A 22,392-nucleotide genomic window follows, 5' to 3' on the forward strand; every position below is an offset into this window, starting at 1 on the left:
AAATGTAGAAGATATTTCAAAAGAAAAAACACTTGCAGTGAAATATGAAACCTAAAAATACAAAATGAGAAAGTTACATGGAATGTTAAGGTTATAAATGAATGTAAGTTGATCTTTTACTCCACTTAATTCTTTCTGTCACTTCCTGCTTATATCACCTACCAACTTCAGTGTAAAGACTTCTGAAATGCAGGTAAATATATCACAAAACTAGTATGGGAGAATTTTTCTTCTGTATCTTTCTTCTGCTTGTTTTCTTTTTTGTTTTTACTGAGTCATAATCGAGAAGTGCATTTGTAGATATGTCAGAAGACCAAAGAATTTTCCTTTTCTATGCATTTTAATTAATTTTGGAAATTGTAGACCAGATTCTAACTCCTTAGAATCTGCAGGTCTTGATTTGTGATAATTTTTTTTTTTTGTCTGAAACCAATGAAACCCAGAGAGATTACAGATATATTTACTACTATATTTATGAAGCAAACAACCATTTTTCAAAAATAAATTGTATCATTTGGGACTAAGAACAAGTGGGAACTGGCAACTGTTCAATTATTTTGCCATATCTCGTATTTAATGATATTCAAAAATATATATCTATGTTATAAAAATGTTGAGTTATTGTAAATTGAAGGTATATTCAATGCAATACCTTTTTCTGCCCAATATTTGCAGGCTTTTATAATTAAGTATTGGGATCTTACAGCTGAGGAGAACAAATTCTAGTGAAGGAAAGCCACCTGAAGTTGAAAGTATTTTGTTGTGACACAATATTGGCTGTGCTCTGAAGGAAATTTATTTCAGTTTCAATATGTAATGGGAGCTTGAAAAAAATTAAATATTGTCAAGCACAGCCATCCAAGTTGTTGAGTGATGACATTCATTACTGAAATACAGAATGGTAACTGGAGTGAAGTAAAGACTTCTTTTGACTCTTCAGCTGTGCCAGAAAGCACATATTCTGAATTTTCAGGAGAATAGCAATTTTCTCTTCAGTTATTCTAATTTATCCTTCTTTAGTGTAGCTAGCCTGGAAGACAGCAGAGTTGTTGCTTAGGCACTCACAAAGAGGCTCTAGCTATGCTGGCCCAGACTGCATTGGGTCTCAAAACCCCCTGTCAGATTTATCCCAAATGTATGGCTGAGTTGGAAGCAGTGGTAGTATGCATATGTGTGGCAGAAACTCAGGTTTAGTCAAATAGATAATATAGAATATTCTTCTATAAACATTTAGATGTCAGGTACAAAATAGTGCTCCAGAAAATGAAGTGAGAATAAGTTGTCCAAAAAAGAGATGATGTGTGGAAACTGATACATTAAATATTGTAAATGACATGAATGCAATAAGTTTTCTAAATATTCTGAAGAAAACTGATGTAAAGAATCTCACTAAATTAGCTTGCAGTTATCTAATGAGTCCAACAGCCCTTGAAAATTTCTTACATATAGAAGTGTTGAAAACTTCTTATCCTAAATTGCATGTAATTTATTCCTGGATTTTTAATTCATGCTTTTTTCACATGAATGAACATGGTCATGTAGCTTTTAAATTTATACATACGTCCAAACTCACTAATTAAAAAGCTGCTTGATTAAATGAATTATTTTTGAATATTTAGCTTATTTGTCACAAATAATCAGCATGCCTGCTGTAGAAAAAGTGGTTTGCAGTTCATAAGACATAAGCAGTCCTTAAATTGCACAGAATTTTCACTCTTTCTTGATCTGATGATTTCAAAAATATAGAAGAAAGTGAATTATCTATCTATATCTATTTTTCAGTTAAATTGCAGCTTCTGAAAGTGACATTTTTATTGTTCAGGCTAGTGGCCAAAGAGGGAAAATAAAGTTCTGTGAAATGTTTCTGAAATGTGAAATCTGCAGGTTACACGTACACCTGAACAATGATTTTGTCTTCAGAAAACATCTTGTTAAAATCAAGAATAATGAGTACTTTTGTTTTGTTAATGAACAAAGACATGGGAAAAAAAGACAAATCTTTGAAAGGGGTAAAGCTAGATCAAAACAGGATGTGAGGTAGGGTTTAAGCTTGGGGCTTTAAAAATGGAAAATAAGTTATTCAGCATGCATTTCAGTATTCTGTTATTTCAGAAGGTTGACTATAACATAAACAATGTTTTAGAAGAAACTTCTTAAAGAGATATTTGTTCATTCTGGTTAGAAAGGTAAGCATACAGATTTTTCCTTTAATATTGCCTGCTTTTTGGCCAGTTAAAGAAATATGATCTCCCTGCTGTTCTTGTTGAATAAAAACAGCTGCACAAATGTCTTTGATCCACATGATGAAACAGGATTACCTGAAATGTGGTATCTCATTTGGATACCATTGATATATTTGTGAAATATCATTGGCACCAACCCCACAGTGCAGCCAACAACAAGAGTCACTTCCCTGCTTTCTTTGCTGCATGGCATAAATTTACCTGTGAGACTTTGAAGCCAGATTAACAACAAAGCTGCTATTTTCATTGGTTTTATGTTCAATATTTATGTATCTTTCTTATAATCAGAGTTCTAAAAAATAGTAAGCATATCCAGTTTTATAAAAACTTACTCCTGCAAAAGATGAGTAGAAAGTAGTGAACATTACTTTAACCTCCTACACAGCTTGTTATTACAGAAACGTATATTAATCAGAAATTAATACATTTGGATTCCGTGCAAGTCATACAGCAGGTACCTCTTTTCTACATGGTATAGTGTCTCTGGTTATGTACAGGAAAGATTAGCATTAAACTTCTGTATTATAGGAATGATGTGTAGTTCAGTTTTATTCATTAAATCTCATAATTTTCCCTTCATATCCAGGTATTACATTGTTGCCCGACAGCATGGATATATCTTCCGACTTTTGTAACACTGCAGGATTAACACAGAGACATGCAATTTATAGTGATAAAATTTTACTAAATTAGAATGTGTTTTTTTTACAAACTCATTCTTTTCTTTTAGTTTTTATAGTACATAATCAAATTATGAATAGTGTTAAAAAAGTCAGTTTATTTATTTAAATTACTGTTTGTGTTTCTCTCACACCAAGGCAACTACTTCTAAACACCCAAAAAAGCTCCAAAAACTACGTATTAATGTAAATATAGCTGTAAGCATTCCTTTAAAAAATAATTAATAAAAAATACCAATTTGTATTTCAGTTCATATTATAATGCTCACAGTAGTTTTGACTATGATGCTCCTTTAAAAATATGATAGGAAGCTGAGATAAAACTGAAGAACCTGAGGAAATAAGTGGTAGTTGCCTCAGAGTGAATTTCATTACATTCAGCAACTTCAGAAAAATACATTTTGTATCAAAAATTCTTAGTGTCTAAGAATAGTTTAGCACCAGCACAGTTGAAATCAGCAACATGCATTTTACTACTGCCAGAGAAATGCAAAATAAACAGTAGAAACTGTTGAGCAAATAATTTAAAATCCACTTAATCTAAAAAGTAAAAGAAATTTTCTCTAAAAGGTTTAGTATATGGAAAGCTGGACAGTTAGAAATCTTTGCCCAGTGTTGTGTTCAATTTTTATACTTTTCTAGCATTGATTTTGTGTTTTCTTGTGTGAATATCACTCTCATTCAGATAACTAAAAGCTTCAATCAAAAATATTTTCTTTTAAACTTCTATCTACAAAATGAGGCCACCAGTTGCAAAGTCAATGACAAGATGCAATCTTGAAAAAAAAATAAGAATTTCTAAGCTGATTCTGTGATTTTAAGACAGAACAATTACTTTGTAATCAAGTCTGACAATGCTGTGTTTCTTTTGTTTAGCTGTAGACATCTATGTAAGGCTGTGGAACACTGCAGTACCCAGAGAGAATGACATGAGCTACAGGCTATAACTCTGAGCACCTTGTCCAAAGCTATCAAAATCTCAAGCTAACTTTCAGATTATTTCCTCAGCTGAAACAGAGTAGGATCCTTGTTCCATGGATAAGGTGAACTGAAGGGGGCTTGGAAAACCTACAGAAGGTAGGGAAGAAATTTTCCTAATGACAGGAATAAGCTAAAATTATAATCTTTGGAGTTACTGCAGGTTGCAATCAGTGACAGAGGCCATTGCTCACTGTTCTTGGGGGCTTTGTTGCCCATGGCTCAGATGGCAGGTCTCATCTGTTACTACTGTACCCCTCCACTTCATCCTTGCACAAAATATGATGCAGAGCTTCTCTTCAGAGGAAACAGAGTTAGCCTGTAGGAAATGGCAGACTGAAATGTTGATACATGTCTTGAAAATACAACAATTTTGGTATTCTCTTGCCATTTCTTTGGCACTTCAGGAGGACAGTTTTTGTGTCCAAGTACCTCATTGTGCAGTTTACTCAGCTGGATGTGAAGTCCTAACTGAAATTTTTGAGAGCTGGAAAAACACTGTGCAATACCTGAAGATTCAGTTAAATCAGTTAAATTAATGCACAATGCTTATACTGTAACACACATTTTATTATAAAATTGGCTTCTATGGTTTTCAGTATATAGACATTTTTAAATTGCTTAACTGAAGGTTCAACCAAAGCACCAGCAATTCTATTCAGATTTTCTTTTCCTTAGAATTACATTAAATAAATATTTAAAGTATCTATGTTGTTATTTGTGACTCTCTTATAAATTACCTATACAAATAATGAAATATCTATTGCACAAAAGTTGGGCAGTGGGTAGAGAATTATAGACATCTGAATAATTTGATTCCTGCAGTGTACTCTAAATCTTTTATGAAAAAGCTGTTTTCTTTTTAAAATCCGCTCCAGTTCTTTAGGTAGTAATGTTTTATAGTCTGGAAGTGTTGGGCTGCTTAGTTTCAATGGAGAAAAGTAAAATAAGAGTTACACAGTATTGTGATGGAAATGCTGACGCTGCCAGTATGAGAATGTCAGAGTATTTCACTTTGACTTTTCTTGCTTAACACCACTAAGGATAAAATTACTTTTTAATTTACAACTTATCTCTCTGCACTTTCTGTAGTGGTCAGAGTTCCCTATTATAATTTCTCCCTAAGGCTATATCTTAAAGTTTCACTTCAGCTGCCATTTTAAATTAACTTTAAGAGTGTGCAGAGAGGAAAACCTCTCTATTCCTCAGTGACTCTCAAAAAACATAAGTTCCAGCAGGATTATGCATTAGAGAGAACCTTGAACTGTTTCTCTTAAGACCCTTGTGCTTACTTAGTCAGTGTCTGTTCAACTCTGTTTATATTTTGTTCAGGGTCATTAAAATCCCAGACACACGTGCTCCTATGTATTTCCATGCATGGAGGATTGTGAGGGCATAAAGAAAAGAGGAGTGAATAGAAAGGCACATTGTGTGGCTTGCTGCTTGATGTCAGTGTGCATGAGCTGCTGTTTACCTGGCATCTGACTGTCCTTTTTTGTTTGCCGTTCTGGTTTTGCCACAGTGTAGCCAGTACAAATGCAAAGAGGCTTTGAAGCATGAAAAATGAGTACCTAATCATTGTTCCCCTGCTACCAAAATATCTCTTCCTTGTCTGTTGACTTTCCAGTCTAGTGATTGTTCCACTGTCTGCAGTAAATATTTAATTGCTATAATTGTAATATACAGGAGATATAATGTAGGTGTAAACTAAGCATGGTTGAAGAAAAGCAAGGCAAAGAGCGGAAATGCACACAAGAGAAATGGTGGAAAGAGAATGAAGAAGAAAGTAGAAAAGAGCAGAAAAATGCAGTGCAATTTGAAACTTGGCAAGATAGAGAATGACTAATAAAATTGATTTCAGTTATATAAAGTGTATGTTCCTTTTTTTTTTTTTTTTTAATTGGCCAGCCATTATCTGACATCTTACAGTAGTTTCTGTTCTTTTTCAATGGTACAGTTCTCTACAAATTTGCATGAACTGTAACATGGCCTGCAGGAATGCACTCACAGTGCAAGCTGGAAGACTTATTCTGGGGACTGATATGTACACATATCTGCAAACCCTTTTGTTGGTGTTTCTGTCTGGTTTTTTCCTATTTGCACACTTAATGCCATACAGAGAACCTGCAGCAAGGGGATAGGGAAAATCATCATGAATTGATGATTTTACACTTGGTATCCAGAAGTAATGAAAGAGGTATCTTTTAAAACAATGGTCTCTGTGTAGAAAATTTTCTTTTTCTCAAAGCATTTGCTGTGCATTTGTTCCTATGGGTTATTTTCTCTCAGGTTCAGTTTGGTTTGGGGTGTTTTAACTCTCCAGAAGTATTGTTGTCTTCTCTGGGCTAGAAAATAATCCTCTTATCCCCAAGAGGATCAGTAGGCTGGAATAGACTGGACATGAGTTAATGCTGCCCTAGTTAGCATAAAACTGGAATTTTCTTGTAAGACTTGCTTTGTGGTTATTTTTCTGTGTCTAGCGATGAGTCCTGGTTTCTTTGGCTCAGTTTCCCTTTGATAGTGATTTGTTGCTTGCTTTAGTGATCCCTTCACAGTAAGAGGGAATGCTTCAAAGATTTGTCTTTGAATCTTTTTCAGTTCTTAGGAGCAGAAAATTCTCCTCTATGATTATTCTGATTGTAATGCAGTAAGGCTGACTGCATAAATATATATATATATATATATATATATATATGTTTATATATATAAAAAAGATGAAAAAGTGTTAGGGAAGTGAATTACTTCACTTATTTTTATTTGATGGCCCCTTTTTGAATTCACAAACTCTCTTGAACTGAACTGGCAAGTGGAAATTTATTGCTGAATAAGTATTTAAATTGAATATTTTCTTATTCACCTAATTTTGATGTAATCACCAAAAGAAATTCACACGTAATCCTCCTTTTTTATCAACACGTTCACAGAAAAGAAGATACAATTAGAAAAGGAAAGAGTACAATTAAGCCTCTTCCAGTTTTCATCATTTCAAATACCTGTGCTCTTGCCAATTGTAAAAATGAATTCTTCTTCCACAATAAACAGTGGAGTCCCACACCAGGTGTGCTTCCCATGCATCAAACATTGCCTTAATGACAGCTGAGGTAATTTGGTATTGAATTGCTTACTTATGTGCTTTCCTCTTGGGCAGGCAGTGTCTGATGAAGCAGGTCAGGACTCGTTTTCAGTATGACACTGATGTGATCCAAAAAGTCTTAATCCCAGCTAGTGCTGAGGAATAGCTCCCACTACTTGAGACTGACCATGTGTATGCACAAATCAAGGGACAACATAGAACTTATCCTCCTAAGAAAAAAGTTTACTTGTTAAATATTATCTGATAAAAATATTTTTTTGTTGTTTTAGGTTCTCATGCTTAAGACAATTTCTTTAAGCATTTTGTGAACATAGAATTTAGGAAACAATAGAAAGCCATACAGCTTGCATAAAACTAAAATGGGATCTGTCTGAGAAAATAATTTGGCTTGGAGGAGAGGTTTTCCTTTTCAGGATGTTTCTGGAAAGGAAAGAAAAATAGAACAAATGGTTATGTAGGGCCTCATATTACAGGCTCTTGTCTGTGATTGTCTAGAAATTGAATTAACTTCTCTCTTGTGCATATTGTTTAAAATGCAGCTTAGGAAAGCTACACAGAGGTTAGTACTCTGAAGGTCTAATAATCAGAAATAGTAGCAGAGGTCCTCACATGGTAGAAGGGAGGACTTGTGACAAGAGGAAAGGAGGGGAAGAGGGTGAAGAGAAATGTTAATTTTGGCAGTAGAGCTGACAGAATAGATTTGTCTCCAAGGCAAATCGTTGTAAAAGTAGGCCAAAGGGGTCTGCTGAGTAAACAAATGGAAGTTTGTTAGTTCCTTCCAAAAATGATACTTTCTCTGTGCACTATCTAGGTAAAAGAAGACAGAAAAAGAACTTGTTAGCATTTTAATTACTGAAGACAATTTCATATAACTTTAATGCTACTATAAACTGAGGATTTTGCCTTCAGGAATAAAACATCTATTGTTCATTAACACAGAGAGCTTGCCCACAATTATTATGTTATTAAGGGGTATTGTATGTGTAAACCTGGTACGTTTCTTAACTCCACATTCTGTAATAACCATGACATTTCAAGTTTTACAATGCAATATTTTCAGAAGGATGCTTTAAAACATTTTTTATTTATGTTAATTACATGAAGTTTGTAATTAAAAAGAACAGTAAAAGTGAGGCAGTTCAATTTTAAAGACTCCTCACTGATTGTTATTTTAATAGTATCTATCATCCTATAGTGTTGCATGCTTTTCCTAAATAGGTAGGAACTCCGTGTAGTTATTTTGGTTTTGGGGGGCAATGGGAAGTCATCTGATAAAATGAAAAAAAATTTTAATTCTGAAGTATTACTGGGATGTAACCGCAAAAAATTCTCCCATCAACACATACAAATTAAAGGAAAAATACCAAATTTTTGCAGCAAATTTTAAATATTTAAAAATTATTTTTAACAATTTGTTCATATTTTATTTTGCATTGACTATCCATAAATTTATGAGGTTATATTTGTTAATTAAAAAAAAAAAAAAACAAAACTAGAGTAACAAACTAAAAGTTTGGGGGGGAAGATCCATTTTGAAGCTTGCTGTCAATATTTCCTCATTTTGTTCTTATTAGAGCAAGATTAGAATATTGGGGTGGCAGAGGAAGAAGAGGGAAAGGAGGGAAAGGAGAGGACATGGAAAAACCCAGATTAGGATTATGGAGTGAGAAAAAGGGAAGAAAGAGTGGTAAAGATCAGAGTGGGTTTGCAGGACTGGAATTGGAATAACAGCCCTGGCAAGGCTTGGCAAAAGTATTTTTCAGGATACAGAGACAATTTGAGAACAGAAAAATGGTTGCTCATGAGTGATTTTCTTTTAATGACTCTCCAATCTGCCTCTGCTCCCTGCAAAAGTGCACAGCAGACACTATAAACCAAGAATTACTGACTTCTCATACCTACTGGGTTGCCAGAGATGGAGATAAATCAGGGCATAGCCCAGGATAATAGGACTACCTGATATGAGGACATCAAACAGAAAAAACATGGGAACAGGTACTTTCATGGCAGCAGTATGGGCTGAGAACACAGAATAGCTTACACTGTCAAATACTTGATTGACCTGATGTAAACAAAATTATGCTGTGCTTTTACATACTTATAAGTCACCCTAGATAAGTGTCTATTTTGTCTGTACCTAAATCCATCCCTTTTGTTGGGACGTACCTTTTGGGTAGTGGAAGATGTATTATTTACAACCATAAAAATCCAGCCCTGGGAGACCAGTTTATGTTCTTGATCTAAAGGAAGAGTAAACCTATTTAAAGCATACCAATGCGGAACCTGTACCATGGGATTATGTTAGGTTGACTGGGCAAGATGGACAAAAATCCCAGAATCCTAGAACAGGTCAGGATGGAAGGGACCGCAGTGGGTCATCTGTCTCAGCCTCCCTGCTCAAGCAGAGCACATGCCACAGGATTGTGTCCAGACAGTTCTTGAGTATCTCCAGTGTGGGAGACCCCACACACTCTCTCTGCAATCTCTTCTGGTGCTCAGTCACCCACACAGTAAAGTTCTTCCTCATATCCTGGTGGGACTTTCTGTGAATCAGTTGCCTGTTGTCTCTTGTCCTATTGACACCACTGAGCAGAACCTGGATCTGTCCTTTTGTTACCCTCCCTTCAGATACTTACATACATTCATGATGTCCTGTCTCAGTTGCCTCTTCTCAAGGCTGAACAGGCCCATCTCCTCTTCTTAAATAAAAGATGCTCCAGTCTCTTAATTATCTTTGTTGCCCTCTCAACAGGAGCTCCAGAAGCTCCATGTCTCTCTTGTCCTGAGGAGCCCAAAACAGGACGCAGCACTCCAGGCAAAGTCTCACCAGGGCTGAGTAGAGGGGCAGGATCACCTCCCTTGACCTGCTGGAATGTTTTCCTAATGCATCCTAGGAGACTATTGGCCTCTTGGCCACAAGGTCACACTGCTGGCTCATGGATAGCTCAGTGTCCACCAGCCTCCAGCCTATACTGGTGCATGATTATTCTTCCACAGGTGTGGAATCCTGCAGTTGCCTTTGCTGAATTTCAGCTGGTTCCTCTCTGCCCATCTCTCCGACCCGCCAAGGTCCCTCTGAAGGGCTGCACAGCACTCTGGGGTAATGGCCACCCCTCCCAGCTTTGTGTCATCAGTGAACTTGCTGAGGAGGCACCTTCTCATCCAGCCAAGCCATTGATGAATAATACTAGGCCAAAAAACGACCCCTGGGGGACACCACTAGTGATAGGCCTCCAGCTAGACCCTGTGCTACTGATTGCAAATTTTCTGTGCAGAATCAGCGGGGCTTAGGTAGATGGGAGTGATAAATTATATCAAAATGGAATAGACTGGTCAAAACAAGCCAATACACAATTTATGCAGGAAAATCTCATTTACCAAAACAGGACAGGAGATAGTTTTAAAATGTAGGTGTGTTATGTACAATTTTCTTAGTATACAGAAATGTCTCCCTACCTTTTAAACAAAGTTTATTCTAGCAAGTCATTTCTTTGTAAAATACTTTCTTTGTTAAACACTTCAAAGCACCATGTGCTGATTCCAGTAGCAATTTAGATTTTTGCAGCAGAGTGTAATGTCTTCTGGTGTGCGATGAGCCTGAACCAATCCTTTATATTCTTTTTGTCTTTGTCTTTCTAAATGTGTGTGGGCTGCAGATGGTTCTGTGAAGGAAAAGAACTCCAGAATTCCCCTGACATTCAGATCCATTCTGAAAGTGGAGGACTTCATTCACTAATTATAGTAGAAGCCTTTGAAGACGACACTGGGCGCTATACTTGTCTGGCTTCAAATTCTTTTGGTTCAGATAGCACATCAGCTGAAATATTCATTGAAGGTAAGAGATAAAATAATGAAATACTTGATGCGTATAAGAAAAGGTAATTAAGCTGAAGTTTACTGTTGGTTTTTATCTAAACATTACATTCAATATGGTGATATTTTTATGGTGTTCTTCTGCTTATCTTTAACACAACACATTTTGAGCATCACATCATATTAATTCAGATATTTCAAGGGATGTATCAGGAATCACAGATTTAGGGTAGAAGAGATAAAGAATGAAATGGAAGGAACCAACAAAAACTTTGGCATATCATTAGCTTTTAAGCAGTACCTCTGTAAATCACTAGTTAAAGATTTGACTAGTGATAATAATAATGATTTCCATGATAGCAGTAGTCCCTGTCTCAGTTTTGATATATTTGCCTCCCTGTGCAAATATATGTGGCTGCCCAAAATGAGTCATCTTTAGTGTCGTCTTTAGTCATGTGTAAAAATACTATAATCCATTATCTTTGGCATACTGATTTTAAGTCAGATTAAAGTCAGTCATACTAGTTTTGTACACAAACAGCTACTAGTTCCTGTCAAAATATTTCCTGACTGCAAAATTAGTAATTATAAAGTATTATTTTCTCTGAGAAAAGTTAATGATGACCACAAGTAAAATTATTAAGCTATTTTTTTGCAGAGAACTGTATTTCAGGCAAGATTATCTTGACTGAATACCATTTTTTATTTTAATTCATACGTCTCCCAAAAAATTGGGTACTGTATATTCTTTCACCAGTTTCCTAACTCATTAAAGTGAATTTAAATGGTCACTTGAAAGCATAACATAAATTAACATAAGAAATAGTCATAAGAAATCTAAATAATGATATGCCAAAATTATTAAATAGATTTTTATTAACCAAACAAAAAACTCTTTGCTCTTAATAAGCTAAATCATGACATATGTGCCTTTATAGGATTTCTTTCATTATACTCTTTATTCTCAGAACTTTTTAATATGCCATTGGGATATAATAGCAAAATCCCCAAGACTTTTCTGAATCTTACAGATTCTAGCAGGAGGTTTTTTTACAGTGGTAATCATGATTTCAGAAATACTCAGGTACAGTTCAAATACACACTGCTGTGTGAAGTTATAGGGACAGGAGCAAGAGTAAAAGATGAAACAGCTAGGTAGAGAGATGCTGTGAATAAAAGAATTCATTCTTTGACATCTGCCAGTCTTATTGTGTGGATGTCCTATCTTGAAGTTGTATAACATGTTACATTGAAGGAGAGAGACTTGTACAAGTCATTAGGCTCATGCCCTGTCATTTTTAAGGGAAACAGGTTGTCACACAAGCAGTGCTTTGTACATTAATAGACTTGATGACACTGATGCGTCATACTTTCTTTTGTGCAGCAGGCCCAGCCATGCAAGACCTGGTTGTTCTGTGTTCTTAAGAAATCCTTTCATGTAGACCCACTTTGATGACTGGACATTTGCTTCTCTCTTCTCATCTGTTCTATACTATTTATTGCTTTGATTTTTTTTTTTTTTTACAGCATAAACTTTGTAAATCAATAGGGTACTTGGGTATTTTAGTCCCAGCATTGTTTCATTGGAATCTGTCTATGCTATACTATGCATATTGATTATGAAGTGCTTATGGTTTGCATTAAACATACAGCTATCCATATATATGCACAAATTCCTTGAGGAATAATATTATTTATGCTGCATAAATGTCTAGAATAAATGTGTAAAGTATCTGTTGTTAGGAAAAATTAGGACAAAGGGAATAAATGCTTTCATATTTTTTTTCTTTAAGTAAGCTCGGGGTATTGCCAAACACATACATTGTATCAAGACTTCCACTGGCAAGAAATAGCAGTACATAAATGTTATGTGTAGGTTAATGTAAATAGTCTGAAATGTGGACATCATGGGCAGCAAGTTTAGTCTGAAAATATCTTGGTATACTGAGTTGCTCTTACTAAAGTTTGAAGATTTGTTATCTGTATAAGCCATATGTTTGCTTAAGCTTCAAATTTAAAATTTAAGTAAATAAAATTATACATTTCCTATAGAGCAATAGTACTCAGCATTTTTTTTTCTGTCTTGGCCATATTTGTTTCAATATGAAGGAGACAGCTAGGAGCCCAGAGAAAGCAGTGTGCAATTAAATTGGCATGATTATGATTTCTGTAACTGTCTAAAGTACATAGTTACAATCTTTATCAGATAAAAAACTGCCAGTTTGTTAGAGAGGGTTCTCAATTCTTGAAGTGAAATGCAAAAGTATCATAGTTTTTCCTTTGGAATTGAAACATTAAATAAATCAATAAAAATATATGAGATTATTGAAAAAACTTTCTTTTCCAGGTGCCAGTTCTACAGATTCAGAGACTGAAAGTTTAATTTTCCAGTTAAAATCTGGAGCTATGCCACAGTAAGTGTTTAAAGCATTACCAATATTGTGTAAATGTTCTTAATAAGGGATACTGGAAAATCTTTGGTAGTTTTACAATCTGAATAAGCATCTAGGGTACACTTGTGTATGTCTTGTCTTTTCTATTTCTCTTATGTGATATAAATGTGTAGTATAACTAAAAATCATATTAATTTTCTTATTCTGTCAGAGAAGGCTGGCCTCACTCTGACAACGTATTTGTTGATACCAACTTTTCATATTCAAAAGTAAGCTCAAGTTAACCAAGTTTTCATTTGGAGTCACCCAATCCAGTGCCCCCCAAGAAATATGTAGAGGACTACAATTAAAGAAACAAAATAAATTTTAGTTTCATCTTTTCTCAGTACTTTTTATTGTGTGAGGAAGTGCCAAAGGTTGTGTTCTACTCAAGCTTCATTCATCCATCTTGATCTTCAGCAGTCATGTTGATCTTTTCAGTTGATAACGACATATTTAAATATGTAGAAAGTACTTATGTGTTAAAAAGAAAGTGGCTTATGTATTAAAAACGAAGACATTCTCATTTCAGATCCTATAAAATGCTTCCTGGGTTTTTATTTTTTAGGGCCCAAAAGAAAACCACTTCTGTTTCCTTGACAATAGGATCTTCTACACCAAAATCAGGAGTGACCACAGCTGTAATTCAACCTATCTCTATGCCCAGTCAGCAGGTATCTTTAGACAATTTTTAAATTAGTAAAAATATTTCAAATTTTCTTCCAAGATTTGCAACATCTGAAAAACTCTGTCATTCTGAGGAATTATATTGTTAAAGTATAAACTTGCATTACTATATTAAGAATTATGATTTTTAAAAATTAAGTATTTATCCACTGAAGGGGACAGGACATAAAAGTAAATATACATATAGATTCTTACACAGCATGTATCAACACAGCATTTAAGCAGCAGACAGATCTGGTGATGATGAAAATTACAGAGTTTATCACGTAATAGTGACTTATTCTAGTCCCAAAAGAATGTACTACAAATAAATGCCTGCAATATTTTTTAGCAAAAGTTTTAAATTTTGTTACTAAATTTAATATTGCTGTCATTTCTTTGGGCCTTTTAGAGACAAACAAATTTTACTATCTAGATGTTAAATATAGAATATCATTGTTCATTCTCTCATATTATGTCTTTAATGCCACTGTGCTGACTTAGAGTTTACATGTAAATCATACAATACAAACAAAATAAAAATCTTTGTCATCCTGTACATGGTAAATTCTTTTCCCTTCCTTAAGCTAACCTTGATAAGCTTTTAGGTACCTGGATTTATTTATCACTGCATCAGTGAAGGGATATAGTAGCAGGAGAAGCAAAAATGATTCAGTGCAAAAGATTCACTTGAATCTATTAACAGGAGTCAAATTCTCAAAACACTTTCAGGCAAAGACAATTGTACACAAAATTCTCATTGGAAGTATAGAAGCCTTCAAAGCTTGCATTTTTATTTCAGAATATAACAGATGTGAAATAGTGATGTCTTCCAAGAAGTATGGTAGGAAAAACAATAAGACTGCACGTGTGAGAGTTTGCATTTTTGCGTATACACGGGGGCCATTGAAACTACTATTCTTTCCATTTCACAGCATTCTTGCATTGCTTTGCAGGTTCAAAGCCCTACTTCATACCTGCATCATCTGGATGGATCCAAGCCTATCTATTCTGCACCTATTTTTACAAAGGTATGTTTTCATCATGATTTTTATATCTTACTCTTATAGTCCAAAAGAAACGATCAAAATTATATATCCTAATGCAGGAAGGCTTGATCAAGTTCAAACTTTTCAGTATCAATGACTTCCTAAAAAATACTTTTCCATTGCAACAATGAAGTTCTAATGCATTCTACTAGTGGATTAAAATGAATATTCTTTATGAGTTTTCTTATGCCTGTGACTGCTCTACATTGATTAATCTTTGTAAAATATAACAAGTACCAATTACTAATAATAGTCTTGACAAAGCTTCATTCACAATAATTTATCTACTGATAAGAACAAATAGCACAGACTTTTTGACTCTGATTTAGAAAAAAGAATTGTAAGTTAAAAATCATTGAACCACTTAGGTTGGAAAAGACCTTTAAGGTCATCAAGCCCTACCATTAACCCAGCACGACTAAGCCCACTGCTAAACCATGTTGATAAGTGGCTTTTAAATAACTTCATGGATGGTGATTTCCCTGGGTAGCCAGTACTTGGCAACCCTTTCTCTGAAAACAATTTTTTCTGATACCCAATCTAAACCTCCTTGTCACACCCTGAGGCCATTTCCTCTTGTCCAATTTTGTGTTACTTTTGAGAACACCCCAACCCCCACTTCATTACAAATTCCTAGAGAGCAATTACATCCCCCCCAAGCCTCTGTTTCTCACGACTAAACAGCCCCAGTTCTCTCAACTGCTTCTCATAGGATTTGTGCTCTAAACCCTTTACTAGTTTTGTTGCTCTTCTTTGGACATGCTCCAGCACTTCAATGTTTTTCCTGAGGGGGCCGAAACTCAGCATGGGATTCGAGGTACAGCCTCACCAGTGCTGAGTACAAGAGCCAATCCTTTCTTCTGCTGATCCTACTTTTTAAATGAGAAGTTTCTATTCAGAAAATTCTATTCAGTATTTCTTAGGTAATTACTTAAGTCAATATTTATCTTCACGGTCATCCCAAATCAAACTTAAGAACTGGGAATTAGGTAGCAGCAAAGAAAGGATGACATGCTTCCCTATCTATAAAATACAGCTTTAATTGAAAATATTATTTCAGTTTGCCTCAAACAATGATTTCCATAGTAGTAATTATTATATAATCACTACTTGCTGAAGCCAAAATGAAGTATTTCTGGTTATTACTTCAGGAAAACATTTGATTAAAAATTAATATGGACAGCAAATAGCTTTGCCTGGAGATAAGAGTAAGAGTAAGCCCTGCTCTCTGCAGTTGTCTCGCTTGGCTCCAACATATTCCTTTCTCATGTCTAGAAAGGTCTTATTCTGCAGCCATACTGCAGGTGTCACAAGAGGGTGAATAGTGGAGGTGTAGGAGATTAGAGAATGTGGTTACTGAAAGGTTGGGAGGCAGGCAATTTCCAGGTAAGAGTGGGAAACAGGAGATGACCCCATCCAGAGATGACCAAAGCAATCCAAACTCTGCTGTTTCTTCCTAGTGCTCATATCTCTTGTCCCTGAAACTCTTTATTAACTTGCTTAAGACAGCTGGAACATACCAAACCAAAAAAACTAATTAAAGAAGAAACAAACCAGATATGAACAACAAAATATAAGCTTAATCCAGCATCCTGACATAATTTTCTCCCCATGCAAAGTTCAGGGAACAGCTCAAAGATTTTCAGGTTTCCATGTAACAAAATTCTTAAATATTTGATTAACTAGAGATCTGTGAATATAAACTAGAATGACTCTGAGCTTAGACCTAACTTCAAGTGCTTTGCTGCAGTAAGGTCTAAAACTTTGTCAATAAAGTGCAAAGGAAATGAGACAGCCACTGCAGAGTAAAAAGGACTCCTTGATTTATAATCTTAAAATAGATAAGAAAGATAAAAATAGTGGCTATCACCTGTCAGTTTTGTTACTTAAAATATTGTGTTTCCCTCTTGCAACTCTTCATTAAAGATCTAGAGTCTTCCAAAATCTTTCACATGTCTACAAGGATTTATTACAGCCAGAGTACTGTCTCAGAAGCTATCCATACACTAGTTAATATAGCCTAATCATATTGGTGTCATCTAATTTTGCTTGGTTTGACCGTGGTTCATCATGATCAGATGAAAAGCAGCTCCACCTTCAAAAGCTGGACCCAAAAGCAGCTCAGCTACTCTCTCAGGATTAAGTCAATTAATGTGTCGTTAGTTCCAGAATTTTCATTTCAGTTTGTGGAAGAACAAAAACAGAAAGCTCAAACCGCAGTGATCTGCTTGTGTTAATTTGAGGAATTAAATTCTTCTGTACTTTTCCAATCTTTGGTGTTTTTAGGAATGTATTTGTGAATAACCTATCCAATAATTTTTAACTATAAAGATATAATAAATTAAATCAGAATGAAAGAAAATGTCCATTGCAAAAATGTAATGACACAATAAAGTTGAATTACAAAGGGAAGAAAATACTATTTTTAAGAATGTAAAGTGCTTCTGCTTTAATTGTGATGTTTACATTTCAGGAGCTACAAAATGCCACAGCATCTGAAGGACAAGTCGTAGTATTGGAATGCAGGGTCAGAGGACCCCCTCCCATTCATGTTAAGTGGTTTCGACAGGGCATTGAAATTCAAGATTCGCCAGACTTCAGGATTCTCCAAAAGAGTAAGGCAATGTCAAGGTTTAACTTCAGCCAGCAGTTGAGGACACACAGATCCTCATTCACTCTCCCCCAGTGTGCTGGGAAAGTCAATTGGAACAGTAAGAGTGAGAGAACTCATGGGTTGAGATACAGTTTAAAAGGGAAAGCAAAAATATCAGAAGTTAAGCAAAACAAGGAATTTTTTCACCCCTTCCTATGGGCAGGCAGGTGTTTAGCCATTCTGAGGAAAGGTTCCATTATTTGTAAGTTGCTTGGGAAGACAAACGCCCTAACTCTGAAGGTTACCCCTTCCTCCTTTTTCACCCAGATCTATATGCTGAGCATGATGTCATATGGTTTGGAATATCACTTTGATCACTGCAGTTTGTCCTGGCTGTGTTCCCTCCCAATTCTTTGTGCATCCCAGCCTCCTCACTATCAGCAAGATACATGTAGCAGAAAAGGCCTTTATAAAAAAAAGTCTCTTTATTGCCAACAATGTCTTAAGCACAGATCTTAAATATGGCCCAATACCAGCTACTGTGAAGAAAATTACTCTATCCCGCTTAAACACAGGACATTTTCCATTCCCTTATTCCATACCATTTATGTCATGCTCAGGTCCCACACTAGCCAAGAGATGCTCATGAACCACCACTTCTCATCCTTCGGTCTAGTACACAGATACCATTCCCTTAGTCCATGCATCATCCCTGTAAAATCTCACAAAACCTACTTTGAGTTCAGTTAGTCCATATCTTTGGGCTCCATCTGTTATGACGATACTCAGGACAGGAGAGGTGGTGTGTTGCATGGACTTGCTGAGCACCAAAGCCAGCCATCAATGCCCTTGCACTGCTTCTTGTGAGGGCTTCTCCTCAATTGTTTCACATTGTTCCTGGTACAGTAATTCCTATAACATGCAACTCAAATCACAGGTTACAACAATTTAAAGGTATTGCCATTACAATCTTCATCCGTGGTCCCACTGGACCCTAGCATTGGATTTAACATTGCAATTAACTCCACTACTTGTTTCTAGCCTGGCTAGCAACAAGAGGTTCTGGCTGTCTTCACCTCAGTCAATTCCCAAGGTACTGTACACCACTCCAAGTGAAAGCCAACTTGGCCTGCACTCTGCTGCCAAAGGGACTGAGGAAAAACACATTAGTGATGTGATGCCACACAGTTGTGGCATCCCACTTGGCTGCCTTTGACTCCAGTTTGTCTTGAAGTTCTAGCACATCTGGCACAGCTGCACTCAGCCAAAATCAGCTCAGGAATAATCTGAAGTGGCTGTTTTTAAAACAGGATGGAAAAAGAACATGAAATTAGTCTGTCAGGATTCAGTTTTGGACAGAGTCCTTTCCTCTTCCCATTTCAGTGCTAATGGCTAGAAGTAATAACTGAACTGCTGCTACAATTAAATATTGTTGATTTGACAATTTAAATATTGTTGATTTTGTAATGTCTGCACAGGTTCTCTACTTATTTACAGTATTTCAGAATAATATGTTCATTTAGTACACTGATATTTATTAATTTAATCTCTAATAATTTTTTTTGTTTGTTTTCCTTCCTTCTGTGATGTGATATGCAGAGCCACGATCTGCAACTGAACCTGGTAAGAATCATATGAAAAAATAATCTCTTGATTCACTAGCTCTTTGAGTTTGTACTGAAGCCATAAATAGAAAAGTGTTTCTGCTGAACATTGGTAAACTGAAACCCCCTTAAAGACAATGCTGCTTTATCACACCTCCCATACTGTACTCTGTCCTTTACATCAATTCCTTTATTAGTTAAACAGTAAATTCCATTTAGACCAGCAAGGGGAGTAAATGGTTTGCTTGCTACTGAAGGGAAAAAGGACAAGTCCCACAAAATTCCATTACCCAAATGGTGCTCATAAGAATTACATAACACCCAACAACTAAGTGCTAGTTTTACCAATCCAGCTTGGCAGATGGGATGTGTCTTAAACACAAGTAAAACCTGATCCTTAAAAAAATTAAAAGGCACTGACTCAATTATTCTAGCCTATTCACAAGATAAAAGTCCTAGATTTCAACAAGTAAAAAGTGTTCTTCCAGCTGCAGGTTTTCTCTGCCTGCTTCATGTTCCCATTATACATCATTATATACTGGGGGAAATTCTTGAATAGCAAGTGGATGTTAAAAGACTGAGAACGTTCTTTAATGTTTCTAAGTCAAACATAGAAGAGAAGACAGGAATACAGTCTGAACTTTGCTTTAAGAGGGTGGCCAGTTGTGCTTGAATATTCTTGAATTTGGAGAGAGTTTTAATTATGACACTGAAGAAAACAGAAAAGTTTCTGTCTTGGATTTGAGTACTTCCAAAGAGTGCCTGTGAAGGATGCTATCAGTGGGGGGATGTTTTAACTCTGAGGGTTGAATTGACAGGCAGGACAGACCTAGCAGCGGAGAGATATTTGTAAAGCAGCACTGTGATTTCAAAGATCCAGGCTAGGAAAAGTGCAGCTTTCCTTTAATTTTCATGGAAATGAGAGGAAGGAAAGAGGGAAAAATCTTTTCTTTCAGCTATTCACTAATTTTCTTGCTACTTCACAAAATTGTTATATACCTATTTTGCCTCTTGTCCATTATACATATATAGATAGCACATACACACAGGTATGCATGCTCTATCCTAACAATACTGCTATTCACAGTGTGCAACTCTAGTATTAGCTGATGCCCTGAATATGTGTGACTGAATGATTTAATTTGTGAAGGCTGGAAATGTGAGCCATATGAAGTTAAAAAGAGTATTGGAAAACCAAATTAACCTCTCATGAGGAATTAAAAGATGTCCAAGTGCTAGCAATGGGCTATTAGTATTTTATAGTCATAACACAAACTTTAGGGTTTAAGTATTGTAGGTTAGGGTACAAAACAGTTTGAAGAGAGTTTCAATATATATCCAAAGGTTTGATACATTCATATCAAGCCTTTGGATATGAAAATAAATAAAGGATAATAGGTTTGAAATGTTTAATTCTCTATCTTTCTTAGAACATTTTCCTGTAATACATATTACAGATGAAGTCTCCCAGTTTAGCTGGGATATCTTAAGTTTTCTTGATATCTTAAAAAGAAAAGACAGTTGTCTACAAAACTGTTGCAGTTTTGTAGACATAATGGTAGTGAATGCCTGAATACAGTTTGTCTGGTTTGTTGTTGGATTATTTCTTTTTTCATGCTTGTAATTATGTTGCAATATGTATTTATGAGAACCTTCCTGTGCTTGCGTTCTGTGAAAGAATTTCATTTGGGTAGTTTGTTCTCCCTGGAATCATTGAGCTAAGTACTATACTATCCCTTAAGATTTGTGCACTTATCTTTTCCTACTAAACCCTATTAAATAATGTAGTATCTTAAAAATGAAGTGTCTTACATACTACAGAAATTAATGACAGTACACTTTCTGGCTTATTTGTGTAGGAATTGACAATGTGCGTGCAAAGGGAATGTAAATAAAGTTTGGGCAAAATGTAAATATTTCCTTTTGGCATAAATAATGAGCAATGTTTTGTATATTAGTAGTACTACTAGTAATAAGTAACACTGGGTTTTAGGGTGTCATGAAAAATCTTAAAATTTGTACAACAGGAAGCTGGCTATGGGTATCAGAAATGTAATAGATGCAGCACTGATTTGTGATGTAATTCAAACTCTTAGAAGCCAGACTTTCCTGCCTTCAGAGGAAATTTTTCATGAGCAAACACATAACTGCTCTTCAATGCAGATGGTTAATACATATGCAAGATTGACATGGAAATGTGCATATGCTAGATAAGTATTCAGAATTTTGAAAGACGGACATGTTTTCTAAAAATTTTTCAAAGTGAAAAACATCCATGGAATTTTACATAAATTGTAACAAGCTATAGTGTCACTTTAATTGCTGGTTGTCAAGCAAAATCCAACCATCAATAAACACTATAGCACTCAATAACATTGGTTGTTCTTTGATAGGTCAGTAGTAATGATTTAAAGGAAAAATATTCAATGAACTCACATAGGTAAGAAATTAGGAAGCAAAGGGGGGTTTTGGCTACTTTTTTTGGTTATGCTCTATCTACTCTAATGTGTTTTGCACTCCTTTTTCTGTCTAGACAGAAATCAGTTTGCATTGCAAATCCCTCCAGACTGCTTTGTGAATTAATAGCTAGTCAGATTACTCAAAGCCAACATCACAGTTTGTCAAATTACCTGTTCTGTACTTCTTTCTTGGACATTTTGACTTTATACTGATTGAATCCTTCAAAAACAGGCTGCCTGAGAATGAAAAATCCCATGGAATCACTTGCCAGCTGTTGATATTTTGACCATTACTCAGCTGTCTGGAGACAGCCACAAACTGTATTGAATTACATTAGAACAATTGTCTAACAGCATGTAAGAAGAAAACTGTATGAAGTAATTTTGCTTAAATTGCCAGGAACTGCCACAAATACATAATTTTTTTTTCCTAAGCACAATACTGTGTATGTTCACAAAACACATCTCAAAAGATAGTCATCACTTCTCTTGGATTGTGCTTTCTTGTTTCCTGTTTTGCTGCTGTGTTCCAGAGTCTCCACTCTAGCTAAATAACTACTTTAGAAATTCCCCCCTGTTTCTACATAACATTTGAAACTGAAAATACATGGCAAATGTTAGAGAAATCCTTACTGCTTCCTTGCAGCAAGAAAATCACCTTTCTGGTAGCTGATGAAATTCAAAACATAGGAGGTTTGGTAGGTTAGCATGCACGCCAGATCCTTGCACTCTTTAGTGAAAACAAGAGAATTAAGACTAAGGATTTGTCTTCTTTCACTGC

The 22,392-nt window shown here is 35.5% G+C and overlaps 1 protein-coding gene across 3 annotated transcripts in view; it reads left to right on the forward strand.

Moving 5' to 3' along the window:
- Nucleotides 1-22,392, forward strand: part of PALLD (palladin, cytoskeletal associated protein) — a 181,336-nt gene that overhangs the window by 46,860 nt on the left and 112,084 nt on the right. For all 3 annotated transcript variants that reach the window (XM_050973493.1, XM_050973494.1, XM_030239041.2), the window contains exons 2-7: nucleotides 10,652-10,830; nucleotides 13,156-13,222; nucleotides 13,809-13,914; nucleotides 14,863-14,937; nucleotides 17,429-17,570; nucleotides 19,148-19,171. In XM_050973493.1, the coding sequence (XP_050829450.1) occupies nucleotides 10,652-10,830; nucleotides 13,156-13,222; nucleotides 13,809-13,914; nucleotides 14,863-14,937; nucleotides 17,429-17,570; nucleotides 19,148-19,171 (593 nt within the window). The remainder of the gene's footprint in view (nucleotides 1-10,651; nucleotides 10,831-13,155; nucleotides 13,223-13,808; nucleotides 13,915-14,862; nucleotides 14,938-17,428; nucleotides 17,571-19,147; nucleotides 19,172-22,392) is intronic.

Source organism: Serinus canaria, chromosome 4 (genome assembly GCF_022539315.1).
Source record: "Serinus canaria isolate serCan28SL12 chromosome 4, serCan2020, whole genome shotgun sequence".
NCBI lineage: Eukaryota > Metazoa > Chordata > Aves > Passeriformes > Fringillidae > Serinus > Serinus canaria.